The 18,104-nt window shown below is 36.9% G+C and overlaps 1 protein-coding gene across 1 annotated transcript in view; it reads right to left on the minus strand.

Moving 5' to 3' along the window:
* Positions 1–18,104, minus strand: part of LOC115219664 — a 32,636-nt gene that overhangs the window by 10,563 nt on the left and 3,969 nt on the right. The window contains exons 2-7 of the mRNA XM_036509583.1: positions 11,334–11,498; positions 7,333–8,437; positions 6,958–7,235; positions 6,564–6,761; positions 5,076–5,164; positions 599–1,124 (exon numbers count right to left, since the gene is read on the minus strand). Coding sequence (XP_036365476.1) covers positions 599–1,124; positions 5,076–5,164; positions 6,564–6,761; positions 6,958–7,235; positions 7,333–8,437; positions 11,334–11,490 — 2,353 coding nt within the window. The 5' untranslated portion in view covers positions 11,491–11,498. The remainder of the gene's footprint in view (positions 1–598; positions 1,125–5,075; positions 5,165–6,563; positions 6,762–6,957; positions 7,236–7,332; positions 8,438–11,333; positions 11,499–18,104) is intronic.

Genomic DNA, 18,104 nt, shown 5'->3' on the forward strand with positions numbered 1-18,104 from the left:
CGGAATTTGAACTCAGAACGTAGCAGCAGACGAAATACCGCTAAATATTTCGACCGGCGTGCTAACCGTTTCTGCCAGCTCACTGACATAGAACTTATTAGATATTGTAGACCTGGGTCGTCTAGACTAGAACATCTTTAGACATAGGTCTGCTTCATCAGGACTGACTCAATTACTAAATAACATTTACACGTATATATCTATAAAACAGAATGGATCTTTCGTTTTGACTCGAAATAGTGTAAACAATGATTTCGGTGGTTTCCGTGACCACACGTGACAACTTGACAATTCACTTTGGATATCTTCGTGACCTCCGAAAATTTGCGGATTTTACATACACACATGAAGCAGGTAAGAACAAATATGCAAGGCTTTTTGCTGGCATAATTTCGTTATATCTATATTCCACAACACATAAATACATAAAAACAGAGCACGCACACTGTCACGGAGGTCACGAAGATATCCGAAGAGAATTGTGGAGTTGACACGGAAACAACCGAGGTCTTGTTATAGTTTTGTCGAGTTAAAACGAAGGAACGCCAAAAGAACTAAAGTAAAATTCAATTAATAACGAAATAAAATTGAAACCAACCTAGACTTTCAAGAACCATTTCATGATGTATACTGTCTTCTCCGCCACTTGGGTTAGCCGAACTCAAAGCGACGGGACCCGTCAGTTGTGTGAGATAAGCCAAAATCGAAGAGTCAGGAATCCGAATACAAACACTTTCTTTGTTTCCTATATACTCCGTAGCATCACCAAGTCCTAGATTTAGCAACCATTCGCCTTTTGGTACCACACAACTTATTTTACCAGGGTAGCACAAGCGCATAAAGGCCCAAAGAAGATCGCAGAAATCGGGTTTCGCTTCCTCCAGTTGCTTTAGATTTGACAAACAAATGCAAATTGGTTTTTCAGACGGTCGTTCTTTGACTGTGTAGATGTTTTTAATAGAATTTGGTAACCTACAAGAAGCTGCTAGTGCATATACTGTATCGGTTGGTACACCGACTATTCCTCCATCAGTTAATATTTTGGCGGCTTTCAGTATAGCAGAAGTTCGTTTTGAGGTAAATGTTGGACATAACTTGGTTAATCTAGCCGGTGGCTGGCTAGCCTATAATGAAAATGGAATATTTTATCAGTAATAAAAAAATATCAAATTCAGCTAAATTCACTTAGATATATTATTAACATTTTTTTTTAGTTAAAGCCAAAAATTACGAGAATACGCGATACGAAACTAGATTATCACGATTTAGAATCTTTATAGGCCTAGCATAGATTACATTCAAATGTATGTGCTAGAGAGAAAGAGTAAATATAAGGGATCTTTTCGGTTTGAACGGCAGTTTTTTCTAGCGGTGTCATATGAAATTGTCACCCATAATTATGACCCTAGTATCGATCTATTGCCTTTCAATCTGTTTTAGGGTTAGGGTTAGGGGTGGGGGAAGGGTATCTATTTTTCTTCAGAAATGTAAATAAACCCAATCTGTTTCTTAAATGAGGGACATATTCATACAGCACAGAATGTTTTCACCTCAATAGACGGTCGTTGACTGGTTGAAATTGGCGAAATGCAAGAAATTAAAGACCAAATATCTTACAAACTATAGAATTTTCTCAATAAAGCCAAGAGAAAAAGATGTTTTATAAACACATTCTACCAGTATACGAAGTTTAACATTTTTTAGTTACCTAGAAATTATGTTAAAAACTGCCGTTCAAACCGAAAAGATCCAATATAAGTTTATATTGGACATAATAAGTTTTTAAAAGTAACTTGAAACGTGACAGTCAAAATGTATATTAAGTGATCTTATTAAGGGGCTTTCTATCCAGACAATGTTTACAACCATACTAAGTATATTTACATACAACAATAAACTGACTTATATTGGGTTTCAAAGGAAATGTAACAGTTGGCAAAATCGATTGTGTTAAGTTCAAATGACTGAACGTTCGCAGGTTCGTATTACAACACAAGTGCAAGACAGCGTTTTATAAAAAACCAACTCTCAGTGACCCAATTCATTATATTAAAATAGTTAATAACAAGGAACCATAGTTTACTGTCATAAATTAGTTGGACACTATACTCGAGTGTTTGGTTAACGCGTGTACTCGACGAGAGGTTTTTAATCCTGCCGTGACAATTAGGAGGCGAAAGGAAATTACGCCAGTATGTACGATAAAAAGAGGAAATCTGTAGCTTCAACGATTCACTATATTAAAATCTGTTTTATTACTTGAATAGACTGAATTGATCATCATTTTATTGAAAAGTATTCAACCAAGTGATACTTTTCTACATGTAGTGACACACACAAGTGTGTACATATATATATATATATATATATATATATATATAGTATGGGTGATTGAACCCTGATGCTTTAATTCTTCACATAATTATCACGCTATATCTACTATGTTAAAGTCCTATTTAACACTTTGTCATGTGTATGGCATGTGATACACAGAATGTATTTCCCTGGTTTCCATGCATCATGCATGATACATAATATAAAAAAAATTTTTCAACAACTAGAATAACTTGGGACTTATAAAAGGAAAGTTTTATATTAACTCAGAACACATGAAGCAAGGCTAACAAAAAGCCTGAAAACAAGCATGGACGTGTAGCATAGCTAGCTGATATCCTCACTGTTTAAGAGATATATTAGAAATGATCTCGTGTTAGATAGCAACCATCTTCGGTTATTTTGACCCTGTTGTCTCCACTGCTCTGATTGGTTGACACTGGCGTAGTTTGTCTCTTGACTTGTTTCGCGCCAGTGTGTAAACCAACCAATCACGGCCTTCGGATAAGGTCCCATGACAGTCTTTTTGGGTTCTCACTGGAGCCCACCCCAGGTTATAAAAGGCGCCAGCAAACCACTATTTCTCGTCTTGGGTTCTAGTCCTTCTCAGGACTAACCTCTGACCACAGAGCGACTCAGCTAGTTCCAGCGACCCAGCCATGTTCCTGTTCCAGCAACTCAACGACGCCTTTCTACACCGACGCCTTAGCTCAACTTCACGTCGTCTCCATCTCCGTCGCCTTCATCTTCACCAACAGTAATACGTACACAGCACTCGCTCAGGTTTAGCTTTCTCGCTGTTGTGATTTTCACCAAGGTTAACAGCACAGTACTACCTATAAGAATTCCTGTATCAAGAGACCTGGCACAGCATTGAAGCCCCAACCACTGCACATGTGTTCAACCGGCATTCTGCCTTGTGACCCCAACATCCTATTATAGAACTATTGTGTAACCTTACTACGAACTGGTAAATTAACTCCATCTTGTCTAAAATATCCTGAGAGACTCATTCTATGCTCTGTATTGTATTCTGTCTCACATACGCATATACCTTGTTTGTACTTCTGTCGCACACACGAACACACAGACACAAACACTTGTTGCACGCACCGTTGTTGTACTTACAACAGACATACAGGCACACATGTGCACGCACCCAGACACTCCACTTTGCTAGCACCCATACTTTATCTTATTGTATACATCTGTAAATAAAGTCTTCTCTCTCAAACAGTAGAACGGTTATCGTCCTCATTATTCCTTTTGGCACTTATTCATTTATACCATGTATTTTGGCTATCTTTTGTGGGACGACCGTGCGGCGTTTAAAAGGAGACATTTCTGTCACCAACTCCTTACGTACGGTCGTTTTCCCTCCAGACGTTAGGACAAACTTATGAAAATGCTTTGGACACGAAAGAGTTAAAAATCCAACAAACTAATTTTGATATGATTGCTTTCGGTAGATGTTGGCATTTTAATAACAAATTTAAACAAAACACAGTGCGTCAAGTACATTTCAGAAGGAAGGATTAAGAAATATCTTATTCGTGTGTGTATATATATATACACATACATACTGAAACTTAAATATCTTTAGTTCCTTTGTTAAAAATATATTCCTTAATCATTGAAATATAAATTTTATTCTCTGTGTTTGTTTTGGTTTCGTGTTAATAGTCAGTCGACTTGGAAAACATTTTTCTTTACATGCGCTGTTCTTTCGAGCAAATAAAGGTATCTCGATACACTTCGTATATAATATAAAAAGAAAATTCGCTTAAAAAAGATTATTTTGAACTGTTATAATGTATTTGTGCTATCAACGGATCTTTACCTTTTGACCTACAAATTTAAAAAATAATTTTTTGTAACTAAACACTTTAAAACTTCGGACACTGGTAGAATTTATCATATAAAACATGTTTTACTCTTAGCATTTTCGAGAAAAACTTATATTAACGAAGTTATTTCACGTTAAAGTTCCCGTATTTCAGTAATTTCAACCAATCAATGACGTGTATTCAGCTGAATAAAATTACTGCTGTTGTTTGTCAACAACAACTATCGGCGGTGTATATTTCGTTTGTCACTGTTATTTATGACAATCCTAACCCTAAAACCTTAACACTAACCCTAAACCCTAACACCCTAGCCTTAAAACCTGTACAAACGCACGAACGATGTCATAAGCGTGTAGCGTAGCTAGGTGATATTCTCACCGTTTGAGACATATATTAGAAATGATCTCGTGTTAGATAACAACCATCTTCGGCTATTTTGACCCTGTAGTGTTCACTGCTCTGATTGGTTGACATTGGCGCAGTTTGTCTCTCGACTTATTTCACGCCAGTGTGTAAGCCAACCAATCACGGCCTTCGTGAAACCCCCAAAAGACTGTGTCATGGGACCTTATCCGAAGGTCGTGATTGGTTGGCTTACACACTGGCGCAAAATAAGTCAAGAGACAAACTGCACCAATGTCAACCAATCAGAGCAGTGGACACAACAGGGTCAAAATAGCCGAAGATGGTTGTTATCTGACACGGGATCATTTCTATTATATCTCTCAAACAGTGAGGATATCAGCTACGCTACAGATCGCACACCACAAGGTTCAACGAAGCCTACTGAAACAAGCAAGCACGTTCAATTTCCGCGGAGCACTGTTTGAAAATCATTGGCTTGAAGATGCAAAATTGCATAAAAAAAAAGAAAGATCATAATGCAATTCTTACTTTTAATATAGGATCTCCCAAAGGTACAAGATGACCTTGTAACGTTCCATTTGTCATTCCAGCAAAGGTTCCATAGAGTGAGACAATTCCTTAAACAAAACAGATATAGCCCGATGTATTTATATGTATTACAAACGTGCATTGTTAATGTTTACAACAATTTTCCCCCTCTGGATATATCTTATTTATTTACATCTTTTACTTGTTTCGGTCACTGAACTGCGGCTATGCTGGAGCACCGCCTTGAAGGGTTTTAGTCGAACGAATCGACTGCAGCACTTTATTTTTGGTTTTAAAGCCGGGTACTTATTCTATCAGTTCCTTATGCCATATCGCTAAGTTACGAGAACGTAAACAAACCAACACCGGTTGTCTAGCGGTGGTGGGGTACACACACAAACACACTCGCATATGACGGGCTTCTTTCAGTTTCCATTTACCAAGTCCACTCACGAGACTTTAGTCAGCCCGGGGTTATAGCAGATGACACTGGCTCAATGTGCAATGCTGAGGGACTGAACCCGAAAGCATGTGGTTAGGAAGTAAACTTCTTACTCCACAGTCACGCTTACGCCTATATTTATTTATTTTTCTATGCCAAGATTGAATAATAGCGCTGTTGGTTATAGGGTTACTACATTCTAATCATTCATTCACTGCACTTCTGACGGCGAGAATGAAAAATGGATTGGTGTTGAACAGATATCTCAAGGAACTTTGCACGTAAAGCACAATATTTTCGCTTTTGGGGGCCAACGTTTATACCCTTCACCCATATCACACACACTGCCACACTTTTAATGAAGATATTTTAAAATAGCATTAGATAAAATCTCGTTGAGGTCGAAACAACTGGAAATGAAGCACAAAAGTGAAGTTAAAACAACTGTTGAACTGTTGAACTGTTGAACATTGCATTTAGCAATTTCGGAGTCATGACCCTACCGTCAGGACACGCGAAGAAATGAGAGAGGGGGAAAAAAAGCTATTCACAACTTCACGACTACATATGTGACCTAAACGAACATAGGAACTCCATCCATCGAATATCAAACGCTTTCCGGTGGATTTTCACTGGTTTTCGTTGTTGGGTAGGCAACAAACACCAGTGAAAAGTGTACCGCAACGGTGTACCTCAGCTGCTATTTCCGAAATGTTCGTGATATCACTAGAATATATAATATAGTTAGGTACTTGGGCTTACGAAATTATGGGATTTCATTATCATCAATTCTGACACAATTTACCATCACTTATTTTTACAAATTATTCTGCATGTTGATCAAACGTAGTCCCTGATATACAAAAAGACAGAGCATTCGTGGGTCAAATGCTTTCCATCATAAGTTCACTGCATCAAGAGTTAATCGGGACTAAACAGCAGCAACAGTAACAACAAAAATGTCCTCTCCGTACACCCATCTCCCCCTCGTTCAAGTCCTATCACCTTGCTACCTCGCTCTAGGGTCGTCCCACCAACAAACTTACCTGCTAGTAAAGCTGTGACGAAGTTCATCCATGGCTGGTTAACAGCAAAACATCTGATCACGAAAGCTATCATGTTGAGTTCAAAGAACAGAGTAAACGGGATCCATATCTTATGGAATGACATAACGAAGAACATACCCAGAGTATGTAGAGTGATTACAGCGAGAGATGCTGGCCGGAGAACAAAAGCCAAAGATGCTACAAAGACAATATAACAGAAATACATGAAAATCATGTAAAAAAGTACACCTAAGTTTTGCCTCTTTGTCTACGTTAAACACACGCATTACACACATATATACACAAATCACAAAAGTCGCCAATCAGATGTTATTACGAGTTGAGGTCTTATACGCAAAGTGAGAGAGCAATAAAGAATAATGAACATACGTACGATTTATTAAATATATTGACCAACAAATCCAATAAAATGTGTACACGAATAGCATATAAGTTTTTGATAAACTTCCACAAGTATATGAACATCTAGCAACATAGAGCGAAAGCGCCACTCCAGTGACGAGTAACCATGGTAAGCATTCAGTGCCGTGTGTAATTTCTAAGGAAGAAATGCATATGCACGAGATACTGTTGCCAAGAAAGCAAAGTGTTTCGACAACTTCGTCGGGAGCAAGACTTTCATCATAATACTTTACTTTGGCACCAACACTCCTGAAAAGAATATGAAAATGTTAGTCAGCCGATTGATAATTCAATGATTTAGTCATTAGTTTTAATCTTCAAGTTCCAATTATAAAGCAGTACAAACCTTGTGCAAGCTGTTAGTCTCTCGAAAAGGCGACGCAGCTTTTCGACGTCACAGACCTCTGCACCAACGTAGAGGACAGTTTTTTCGGCAATCGAGTTAATCAGATAAGAAGTAGACATAAAAAGACTGAAAATGGCAATTAAACAGCAAGGAACTCCGAACGTGAAGTTGTAAACGGGTATCGGTATGTGATCAAGAGAAAGAATAATCATTAAAGTGAAGAGTAAGTTGTATAAATAAAGGATCTTAGTCTGGCACATGGAACATACCAACAAAATCAGCATAATTATTAACAAAGCCCACTGTCCATAGAAATTAGTGCGAAGTGTTTCTATACCAGCGAAATCCATCGTTACCAGAAGTTCAGTAATGCCTTTTGATGTCCAGAATACTGTGTAAATGATGTATAAAATTGCATTGAAGAAATCTTGGCGTAGAAACGAATAATAACTCGCGCATAGTTGGCAAAATAAACTACTTAAGAACATTGGAATTGCTGGACGAAAATCTGTGAAGAAACCAAGATGATAAAAGGCGAGCACTGTGGCAGGAACCACATTACCGATAAACCCCATCCCCATTGGTTCAGCATATTTAGTGTTTTTCTTTTTTTCGTTTTGTTTCGATTTCGGTGCTTTGGTTCGAACTAGGAGCACGTCGTAGGGAGCATTTCCAAAACCAGGTAAAATATATCTTTGGCTTACTCCTTTCAGTGTCATTACAACAACGCCGTAAATTCCAGATAAAGCAATAATGATTTCGAATGCAGCAGCTACACGCCTGCCCCAGAGAAAAAATAAACCGACGCCCTCGAAAATTAAAGCTATCATGATAGCAACCAGAACTGGAGGCATGATATAGTTTACTGTTGCTGCACACATACTGAGTATGACAGACATAGCCATGAAGCCAATCATTCCGGGTAGAACTCCGTACTGCATTGCTGTTTGTGGCAATGAAGTCATCATTATGTGGTTGATACCCTGAATTGTCCAAAGAGAGGCAAAGACAATGAAAGCAGATCCTGTCAAGTGATCGTTACGTCGATAAGACATAAATCCGGCCAGTAATTGCAGAAATCCTCCAATAACAATGAGATGGACACCTACAACATAAAAGGATAAATATTAATTACGTCACACGGAATGAATAAATCGAAGTGTTACCTGAAATTCTAGCATACCACGTTCTCTCATTAAATTATTATGACTATATCATCTCTTTCACTTTTGTGTGTGCTTTTCGATCAAGAATTTGTACACGTGGATTTGATTCCTAGCTCAAGTCAATCTCATATCGATATGCCACTGGTATCGATTCCATGAATTCCACTGATGTAGTGTGAGTTGAGTAAAACATTTTGTCAAAGACAGGTGGCAATAAGACTTGAAAATAGTCTAACGAGGCTTTTAACCACTGAAACGTAGGGACACCTGAAAATTATGTAGAACTAGCAGTATCGCCCGGCGTTGCTCGGGTTGTAAGGGAAATAACTATACAGCATTTTTAGAGAGTTATAGCCAAAAAATAGCAAAAAAATGCATTAAAAATGGAAAAAATATGATGGTAAATTTTTTTAAAAATCGTTTAGTCATCGTAGACATTTTTAGAGAGTTACTTCCCTTTAAAAAATATGCATGAAAATGGAAAAAAATTATGGTAAATTATTTTTAAAATCGTAGACTCATCGTAGACGCGCGCTAATACCCAGAAGGGCTCGATATGAATCACGACTATAAGATACCCGGTTTTGGTTAAACTGCACCGCAAAATGTGGGAGTAGTTAGGAATCTAAATCGGAGTAGACAGACACACAACTTCACTTTTATATATAAAGATATATCATATATTTATTTCAATGTAGAGCTTGATTCTATTTTCAAGCTCTCTTTTTTTTGGCTCTGCTTATATATAATCATTGATATAATTAATTGCTCTAAATAAAAGCATTTCTTTTTCACTTTTGTTGAGTTTTCTGCTAATCGCTTCTCACAAAAGAAATATTATCGTTGTTATTATTTCAAATTTTGGTTCAAGACCAACAATTTTGAGGTGGGGGTAGGCAAGTTGAAAACATTGACTCCATGCCTCAACTGGTGCTTATTTTATCGACCCTGAAAGGATAAAACGTAAAGTTGAACTCAGCAGAATTTGAACTTAGAGCGTAAAGAAAGAGTCGGAAGAAATGCTGCTAAGCATTTAGTCCGACGTACTGACGATTCTGCCAGCTCGCCAATTTTCTTTATTATTATGACTGATTTATTCATGTACGAGGGATTGCCGAAAGTTCCTGGCTTTAAGGGTGTCGCGAAAGGACTGGTTTGTGTCCCAATCTCCCGAGTTCTTTTACAGGGCTTAGAAAAACTGATGGACCGCTGCAATAAGTGTGTGAATGTGAGAGGGGAATGTGTTAAATGAAATCATAATTAACTGATCCTTTTATATTTTCTTTTACCCAAAGCCAGGGGCTTTTCAGCATCCTCTCGTAATTACTATAACAGGTCATTTCTTTAACTTGATCTACAATTTCATTTTTATTTAATTTTTCTATTCGGTTTGCAAGATTCTTGATATGAATTCACGTGTTGAGACAAATCTTGTGTCTAGGGAGGGTTATTACACCAATTGGCGTAAAAACCCTACCAAAATACTACAGGATTAATTCTTATTGTTAACGCTGGTAATTAAAACTCCCTCGGAATGTCTTTTACGAACGAAATCAAATGTTTTTTCTGTTCTTAATGATTCGACTGCTTGCATTTATCATAAATTACTACACCACAGAATATATAAGCTGTGAAATTCTCTATTGACCAGAAACCTTTCTAAAACAATATCATCTCTTTTGCTTATAACTTTACCAGCAGTATCGCCCGGCGTTGCTCGGGTTTGTTTCGACCCGCTGGAATTGGAATTTTTGAAAAGTAAGAATTTTGCATTATGTAGCTTGTTATTCTCTTCAAGTGAACATTTTTCTGGTTGAATACACCGAAAAGTGGCGACACAGCAGTGAAAAAATCGTAAAAAATAGGGATTTTCATAGAAAAAAGCACCTTTTTGATGTAAATAATTTTTGTTGTTAACATGGTCCGATTTGAATTTTATCTTCTACGGAAGGAAGAGCAACCCTTCTTCTATCATACTCTCAATTTTGGTCAACTTGCGCCGCAGGGTCTCGGAGGAGATAGTGTTAGCTGAAGGCTACCAAACCTGCCGCACACAGACAACTTCAGCTTTATATAGAGAGATAACACACACACACACACATTAATACACACACACACACACATGTATGTATGGATGTATGTATGTATATATGTACATCTGTCCACTTCTTGCCATATTTTTATCCTTCACTTCCTACACACACACACGCACACATACACACACCTTCTTAGCTTACAATTTCTTTCTTTCAACAATTGACAACTGAAGTACGCTCGCCAATGAATACTACAAAAAGTTAGCGACAGATGTCTGTTTCCTTTTTTTTTAGGATTGGTTTAAGCATTAATAAGAGAAAGTAGCAGAATGTGTGATCTGTAGGAGAAAGTGTGGTAATAGCAGGAGTAAAGCATTTGAAATGAGAGAGGCAAATCGTAAAATATTGAGTTTTCTCGAATTTTTGCTGAATTGGGGGTGAAATTGAAAAAAATGTATATGCCATGACCCAATCGAATCTACTTCGAAAAATCATAGGTAAATTCCAATTGAAGAAATTCTATATTGTACAATTGTATTAAAAACAAACTATGTGGGAGGCAGAGAAAATCTGCCTTTTATCATAAGAGATTATTCCAAACAGACAAGCCAAGACATGAAAACTTACCAGATGCCATGACCCAATCGAATCTACTTCGAAAAATCATAGGTAAATTCCAATTGAAGAAATTCTATATTGTACAATTGTATTAAAAACAAACTATGTGGGAGGCAGAGAAAATCTGCCTTTTATCATAAGAGATTATTCCAAACAGACAAGCCAAGACATGAAAACTTACCAGAAAGGATGAGAGCAGGAGGAGAACCATTTTCATTGAGGATATTCTCCACAGCTACCACAGTCGCTGCCATAATGTTTGCAATCAAACCGAGGGCACCGGGTTCGGCATATAATATGGCGGCGAATGCTTCGTTTTCTTGTTTGGGCGTTTCCATCTTTAAATCTAAAGCAGAAACGAAAACAAACAACAAAAAAAAACTTCTTGAGTAGTAGTTAACAGAAATACTACTTTCCCTCTTGCTGTATTCGCAGAGTAGTGGTGAAAGAAATGGTAAAACTGTGATATAAACGTTCTTTCTTCTTCGTTATGTTTTATTTATTTATTTATTTATTTTTAGTCATCTCCCAGAGAAAATTAAAGCTGTTTGATTATTTATCGATCCTCGTATACAAAAAAAGGAAAAAGGTGATCTCAGCAAGATTTGAATTCAGTGCACAGAGGGCCGAAACACATTTGGCAAAGTGTTCTTTCTGATACTATAGCGATTCAGTCAGATCGCCGCATCATAGGAATGATTAACTTACCTTTGATTATGATTAAATTACCTTTATCAATTATCTTTATAATGATTAACTAATGATTAACTTATCTTTTATTCTACTTGTTTCAGTCATTAGTCAGCAGCCATGCTGGAACACAACCAAGAAGAAATTTTAATCGAATGTATCGACCCACCAGTACTTATTCTATCGGTCTCTTTTGCCGAGCCGCATAGTTACACACCAACACCGGTTGTCAAGTGGTGGTGGGGGGACAAACACAAAGACACGCATATACACACACACATACGCACGCGCGCACACGACGGGCGTCTTTCAGTTTCCATCTACCAAATCCACTTACAAGGTTTTGGTCGGCCCGATGCTACAGTAGAAGATACAGAAGATGTGATGCAGTGAGACTGAACCCTAAACCATGTAGTTGAGAAGCAAGCTTCTTAACACACAGCCACGCCTGCGCCTATTTAGAATAATAAATTCTATTAATAACTATACATAACTTATATAAAATATCCACCTCAAGGTTCCAGTCCTTGTAGCAGTGTAGAGGCCTAAGTGTTTCAATGGTGCTGAGAGCAATGTCAGTGGAGCGCAAGCTCTGGCAGGACTTCTTATGATTGACAGGTCAAAGGATAAGGGTCAGGCTAATAATCCTTTCGGTCAATATACAGACCCTCAACCAGCCTAGCGGGTGTAAAAAAAAAATGTGTAGGAAATGAATATGAAAACAAAAATTTGCGCAAACGAATGGGTTGAGAGGACTTTCGGAAAATTCCCAAGATCCGATTTTTCCCTCATAACTTTAAGGAAAATGGATATATATTGATGAAATTTTATAGAAATACCGTTCAAATTACACAAATTACGATTATAAAGAAATTTCTGGAGAAAATGCTTTCCGAAGGGGTGGAGAGAGAACTGTCCGAAAGTTCACGCGATCCTCATAACTTTCAGGATCTAGTTTAGCGCCCGGTCACAATGCCCCCTCCCAGTCTACTTGGTGTAAAAAGCCGTGTAGAAAAAGAAATGTGGGGTGGGTGGGGAGAAGACTTTCGGGAAATTCATACGATCCGATTTTTTCCCCCATAACTTTCAGGAAAATGGATATCTATTTAATGAAATTTTACAGAAACACCTTTCAAACAGCATAGATTATAATTATAAAGAAATTTTGGGGGAAAATGTTTTCCGAAGAGGTGGGAAGAGGACTGCCGGAAAGTTCATACGATCCGTTTTTACCCCTCATAACTTTCAGGATCTAGCTTAGCTCCCGGTCACCAAAACGGAAAAAAAACTACTGTAATAGGTGTAAAAAACGTGTAGAAAACGAATATGAAAACAAAAATTTGAGCAAACGGAAGGGGATGGGTGGGGAGAGGATATTCGGAAAATTCACACGATCCGATTTTTTTCACTTATAACTTTCAAGAAAACATTTATCTTCACAATTTCTTTATGATAGTAATCCATGCCGTTTTAAAGGCGTTTCTGTAAAATTTCATTAAAAGCTATCCATTTTCCTGAAAGTTATGGGGGGAAAAATCGGATCGTGTGAAATTTCCAAAAGTCTCTCCACGCTCACCCCTCTTTCGTCTGCGCTAATTTTTGTCTTCATATTCGTCTTCTACATGGTTTGTTTTACACTTAGTAGACTAATTTTTTTTCGTTTTGGTGACTTTTGGATGCTAAACTAGATCCTGAAAGTTATGAGGGAAAAAAACGGATCGTGTGAATTTCCCGACACTCTGCTCTCCACCCCTTCGGAAAACATTTTCTCTATAAAATTTATTTATAATCGTAATCTATATTGTTTGAAAGGTGTTTCTGTAAAATTTCCTTAAAAGATATCCATTTTCCTGAAAGTTATGAGGGAAAACACCGGATCGTGTGAATTTTACGAAATCCCCTCCCCACCCTTTCGGAAAACATTTTCCCCAGAAATTACTTTATTATTGTAATCTGTACCATTTGAACGGTATTTCTATAGAAATTCATCAATATATATCCATTTTCCTTAAAGTTATGAGGGAATTTTCCGAAAGTCCTCTCCCCACTCCCCGCTCGTTTGCGCAAATTTTTATTTTCATATTCATTTTCTACACATTTTTTTAACGTCTAGTAGGCTGTTTTTTATTTTGTTTTCGTGACCGGGTCTTAAACTGTATATTGACCATCCTTTCTACTATAGGCACAAGGCCTGAAATTTTTTGGGAGGAGGTAAGTCAATTACATCGACCCCAGTACTCAACTGGTACTTATTTTACCGGCCCCGAAAGGATGAAAGGCAAAGTCGACCGTAGCGGAATTTGAACTGAGAACGTCAGGACCAAGCTAAAAATGAGCCACCTCTTGCCAGATGTAAAAATGGATTTACCAACACCTTTACCTTGAAAAAAAAAACAAAGGTACAGAAATATTGGTGATAATTCAAAATCAACAAAACTTGGAGAGAGGAATACCTTCCCTCGGGCAGAGCAGAAAAAAAAAAAAAACAGATCTAACTGAAAAGAAACAGAAAAATACAGCCCTGAGTCGTGAACAGTGGAGAAAAGTCATCGACAGCCTATGCTATGCGTCTCTGAGAGTGAAGGGATTAAGCAAGCAATCTAAAGTAAGATGCTCAGTCCATATTGGCTACGAATAAGATATCCAGTTCATTAGCAGATATCGATGTAGTTCAATTCTATATGCAGCGAGAACGTAAAAAAAAAAAAAAGCGAATAAACAAAAGACGACGAATATTTCACTAACTTCTTTTAGCGCTGATTCCAAATATTGCTTTAAAGCCAGAGAAAAAGTACGGAAACCCTGTAGTGTAACTTTCATATGACGAGTAAAATATGGAAACCCCATAGTGTAACATTCATATAATGAGTAATGTACGGAATATATATTTTGTCACTCGAGTAATATCAGGTAAAGTGACACAGGGAGAATAATCATATCTAATTTTATTTTATTTTTTCAAATTTCATTGTGATTTAATACTAATGAAATGAATACTGATTTCCAAAATAAAGATATTAATTAAATTGAAATAAAACTTATTTTACTTTTATTCTAATTCAAGTTTCTCATTTATATATTTACAATATAACTTTGCCTTTCAAGGTCAATGAAATAAAAGTATTAATCAAGTACCGGAGTCGATGTACTCGACTGACTCTCTTACCCTAAAACTGCTAATCTTGTGCCACAATTTGAAACAATTATGAAATTATCATACCTTTTTTTAAAATACTAAAATGTAATTTTAAGATTATTGGTTGCTATTTTTAGCAAAACGAGGTCCACATATTTTAAACAAATTTTAATTATATTTTCGTAGCCCTGGTATATGTAACACACTTCCTAAGTACCAATCTTGAGAAATTAGGATTCTCAAAACCAGAAAGGAGAAAGCTGATTCGAAGACTACATGTACAAGCCATCACTGGAACTGTAAACATTTGTAAAACTTTCCAGAAGTTTACCATTTAAGTATATTATTGTGTGGACGCCCCCAGACGATGAAGTAGGCTAGTCCAATACGTAGATATATAGAGAGAAGCCTAGACGTCGTGAGTAGTAAGAGTAGAGCGAGTAGAGGCCATCCGAACGTGCGACATAACAGTGACGATGATTTCGTAGCTCACACAGCCACTGTGTAGTATTGCGATATAACATATATATATAAGCATGTTTAGACAAACAACTATATGTATGAGTATATATATGCATAAAATAAAACATACAAATCTCTACATGCACTAACTCCAAATACTGCACATATACTCACATACATGCAAAAATACTCTGTTGATGTTGTTGAAATTCAAATGAGGGAGCCTTGGATCTAAGTTAGAAACCGGTTCTTTCTCTATTGGCAAAAAATCTTGAAATGAAACTGAATAATTACATACATCTATACTATAATGAATAAAGTTGCTTATTAATTAGATATGTAACAATTACTAAATTATTAAAGGGTTGACTGTCTGGAAATATTTTTATAAATTCATGTTCTAAGAAATTTCCTATAATTTCGATTTCTCAAGTTTATTGAATTTTTTTAAAGTCCAATTTCTCGCAAATTTAAATATTCACTGCGTCCATTTCATCACAAATTTAAATATTCATTGCATTCACTGCGGAGTATTCCATTTTCATTTGCAAAGTTTCTCTTTTAAGTTTTAATTCGCTATTAATGTATACGTAATGTAAAAACATTAGTTATTGAATGAATTTTTTTTTAAATACCCGTATAATTTTTGAACGCGGGATAGCTGTGAGAAGAGCCTAGAAAGCTGGGTAATTACTATTAGAAGACGAAGAGAGAAAAAACAAAAAGTTACCGACAAGTACTCGAAACTTGCACCTTATTCAGTTTCCAAACACAACTTCAACAGTCACACACACATACCAATACACACTCGCGCACGCACATAGATACACATACACACAAATAAAAGGCAATGAATGTGTGTGTGTGTGGGGGTTTGTGTGTACGTGTATGCATGCGTGCGTGTGTGTGGTTGTGTGTGTGCGTGCATGTGTGTGTCTGTGTGTGTGTGTACGTGGTGTGTGTGTGTGTGTGTGCGTGCGCTGTTCCCTGACAAAACTTCGTACTGCATCACTTTCATGAAGTTTTGTCAGAGAACAGGTCGCGGTTTCAAAGCGATGAAAATATTTTGACACAAATGAACCTTTAATGTTGAAGTGAAACTAACGGTATTTGTGTGTTCTTGAATGGTTTACAAACATCTTCCACGCTGCAATTGTTTTTATTTCAGCACACGATCTCAGATCAAGTCACTTGCTATGCAAGTTCATCTCCGTAATTTTTTAAAATCACTATGTTTAAACGCCAGCAATGACCTTCTCAGGCTTTCCAATATTCAAACTTCTAAACAGAAACAATCGGGAGTAGGGAGTGGGGTTGCAAAGAATTCATAATTTCTCAAATTTTCTTTTTTATAGCATATAAATGTATTTAGGTGGTGGTGGTGGGGATATTGAAAAACATTAATACATGCGAGAATGATAAAGAAACGAGGAGGGTTGTCTTTGAATGTGCTAGAAACAACAGCCAAATCGTCCTCAAATCACTTTTCCCTCTGAAAATATTAACAAATTTTCTTTATTTTTTGTTACCGAAAAAAAAAAAAGGCCAAAGTAGGTCCGGGAGGGGGGATGTAAAAATAAGTTTTCAAAACTTTTTCATACAAAGATGCATACCCCGCCCATCATTTCGAAGACTTTGGTTTTTAAAAAAATGGGTAAAATCCCCGAAAATATTTCCCCCACAAATTTCTTTATAATCGTAATCTATGCTGTTTGAAAGGGATGTGTATAAATTTTCATTAAAAGATACCCATCTTCCTGAAAGTTATGAGGGAAAAAAGTCAGACCGAATGAGTTTTCTGAAACTCCCCACTCCACCTCCTCGCAAAAGTTCTTTCCCATAAATTCCTAATAATTTGAAGCCACACTATCTAAGCAGTAGTTTTAGAAAATTTTGTTAAAAAGTATCCATTTTTCTGGATGTTATGAGACCATTAAGTCGGGGGCGTATACATCTGTAGTAATGCTCTTTTATTTCATGTTTATTTCATTCATTGTTTTCAATGTCCTCCCTCTCTCTCTCTCTCTCTCACACACACACTGCAAAGCTTACAAATGGGCTGCTGAATAGAAATCACTATGATGCTTTGAGGGGAAGGTAAAACTCGACAAACTACTTCTCCCTCTGTTGTTGGACTACCGTGATGTTTGTTTAAAAAAGAGGGATTATAACTGTGATAAAATAATAAAAGCAATATTTACTAGGCAAGTGAGCACTATTATAGAGAGAAATAATTAGGCGTAAAATTTTTAAAATGATTAGAAATGGGAAGAAAATGCGAAAATATTATCAAGTGGCTAGCAGAAAACCTTTCTGCTAGTACATATAATAAAGGTAAAAGTAAAGACCCTCCCACTTCAGTCATGCTTCAACTGATCTTGATGAGTCCATCACCCTTTGTGACTTTTGGAAGATATACGATATCTACAAGGCTGGACAGAACATAGCAGCAACATGGAACGATGTACAGAGTACAGTTATGAATGGTATATGGAAGAAGCTATACCCGAAGTTCGTGAATGATTTTAACGGGTTTGATAATGTTGCCATCAACAAAACGTTGGTGATTACGAGCCAAGAACTGGAAATGGAATTGGAGGAGGAGGAGGATTTCACAGATTTATTTGAAAAAAGACAAGTAGCCCCTGACGAACGACGATTTGA

This window comes from Octopus sinensis, linkage group LG15, assembly GCF_006345805.1.
Source record: "Octopus sinensis linkage group LG15, ASM634580v1, whole genome shotgun sequence".
In the NCBI taxonomy this organism is placed as follows: Eukaryota; Metazoa; Mollusca; class Cephalopoda; order Octopoda; family Octopodidae; genus Octopus; species Octopus sinensis.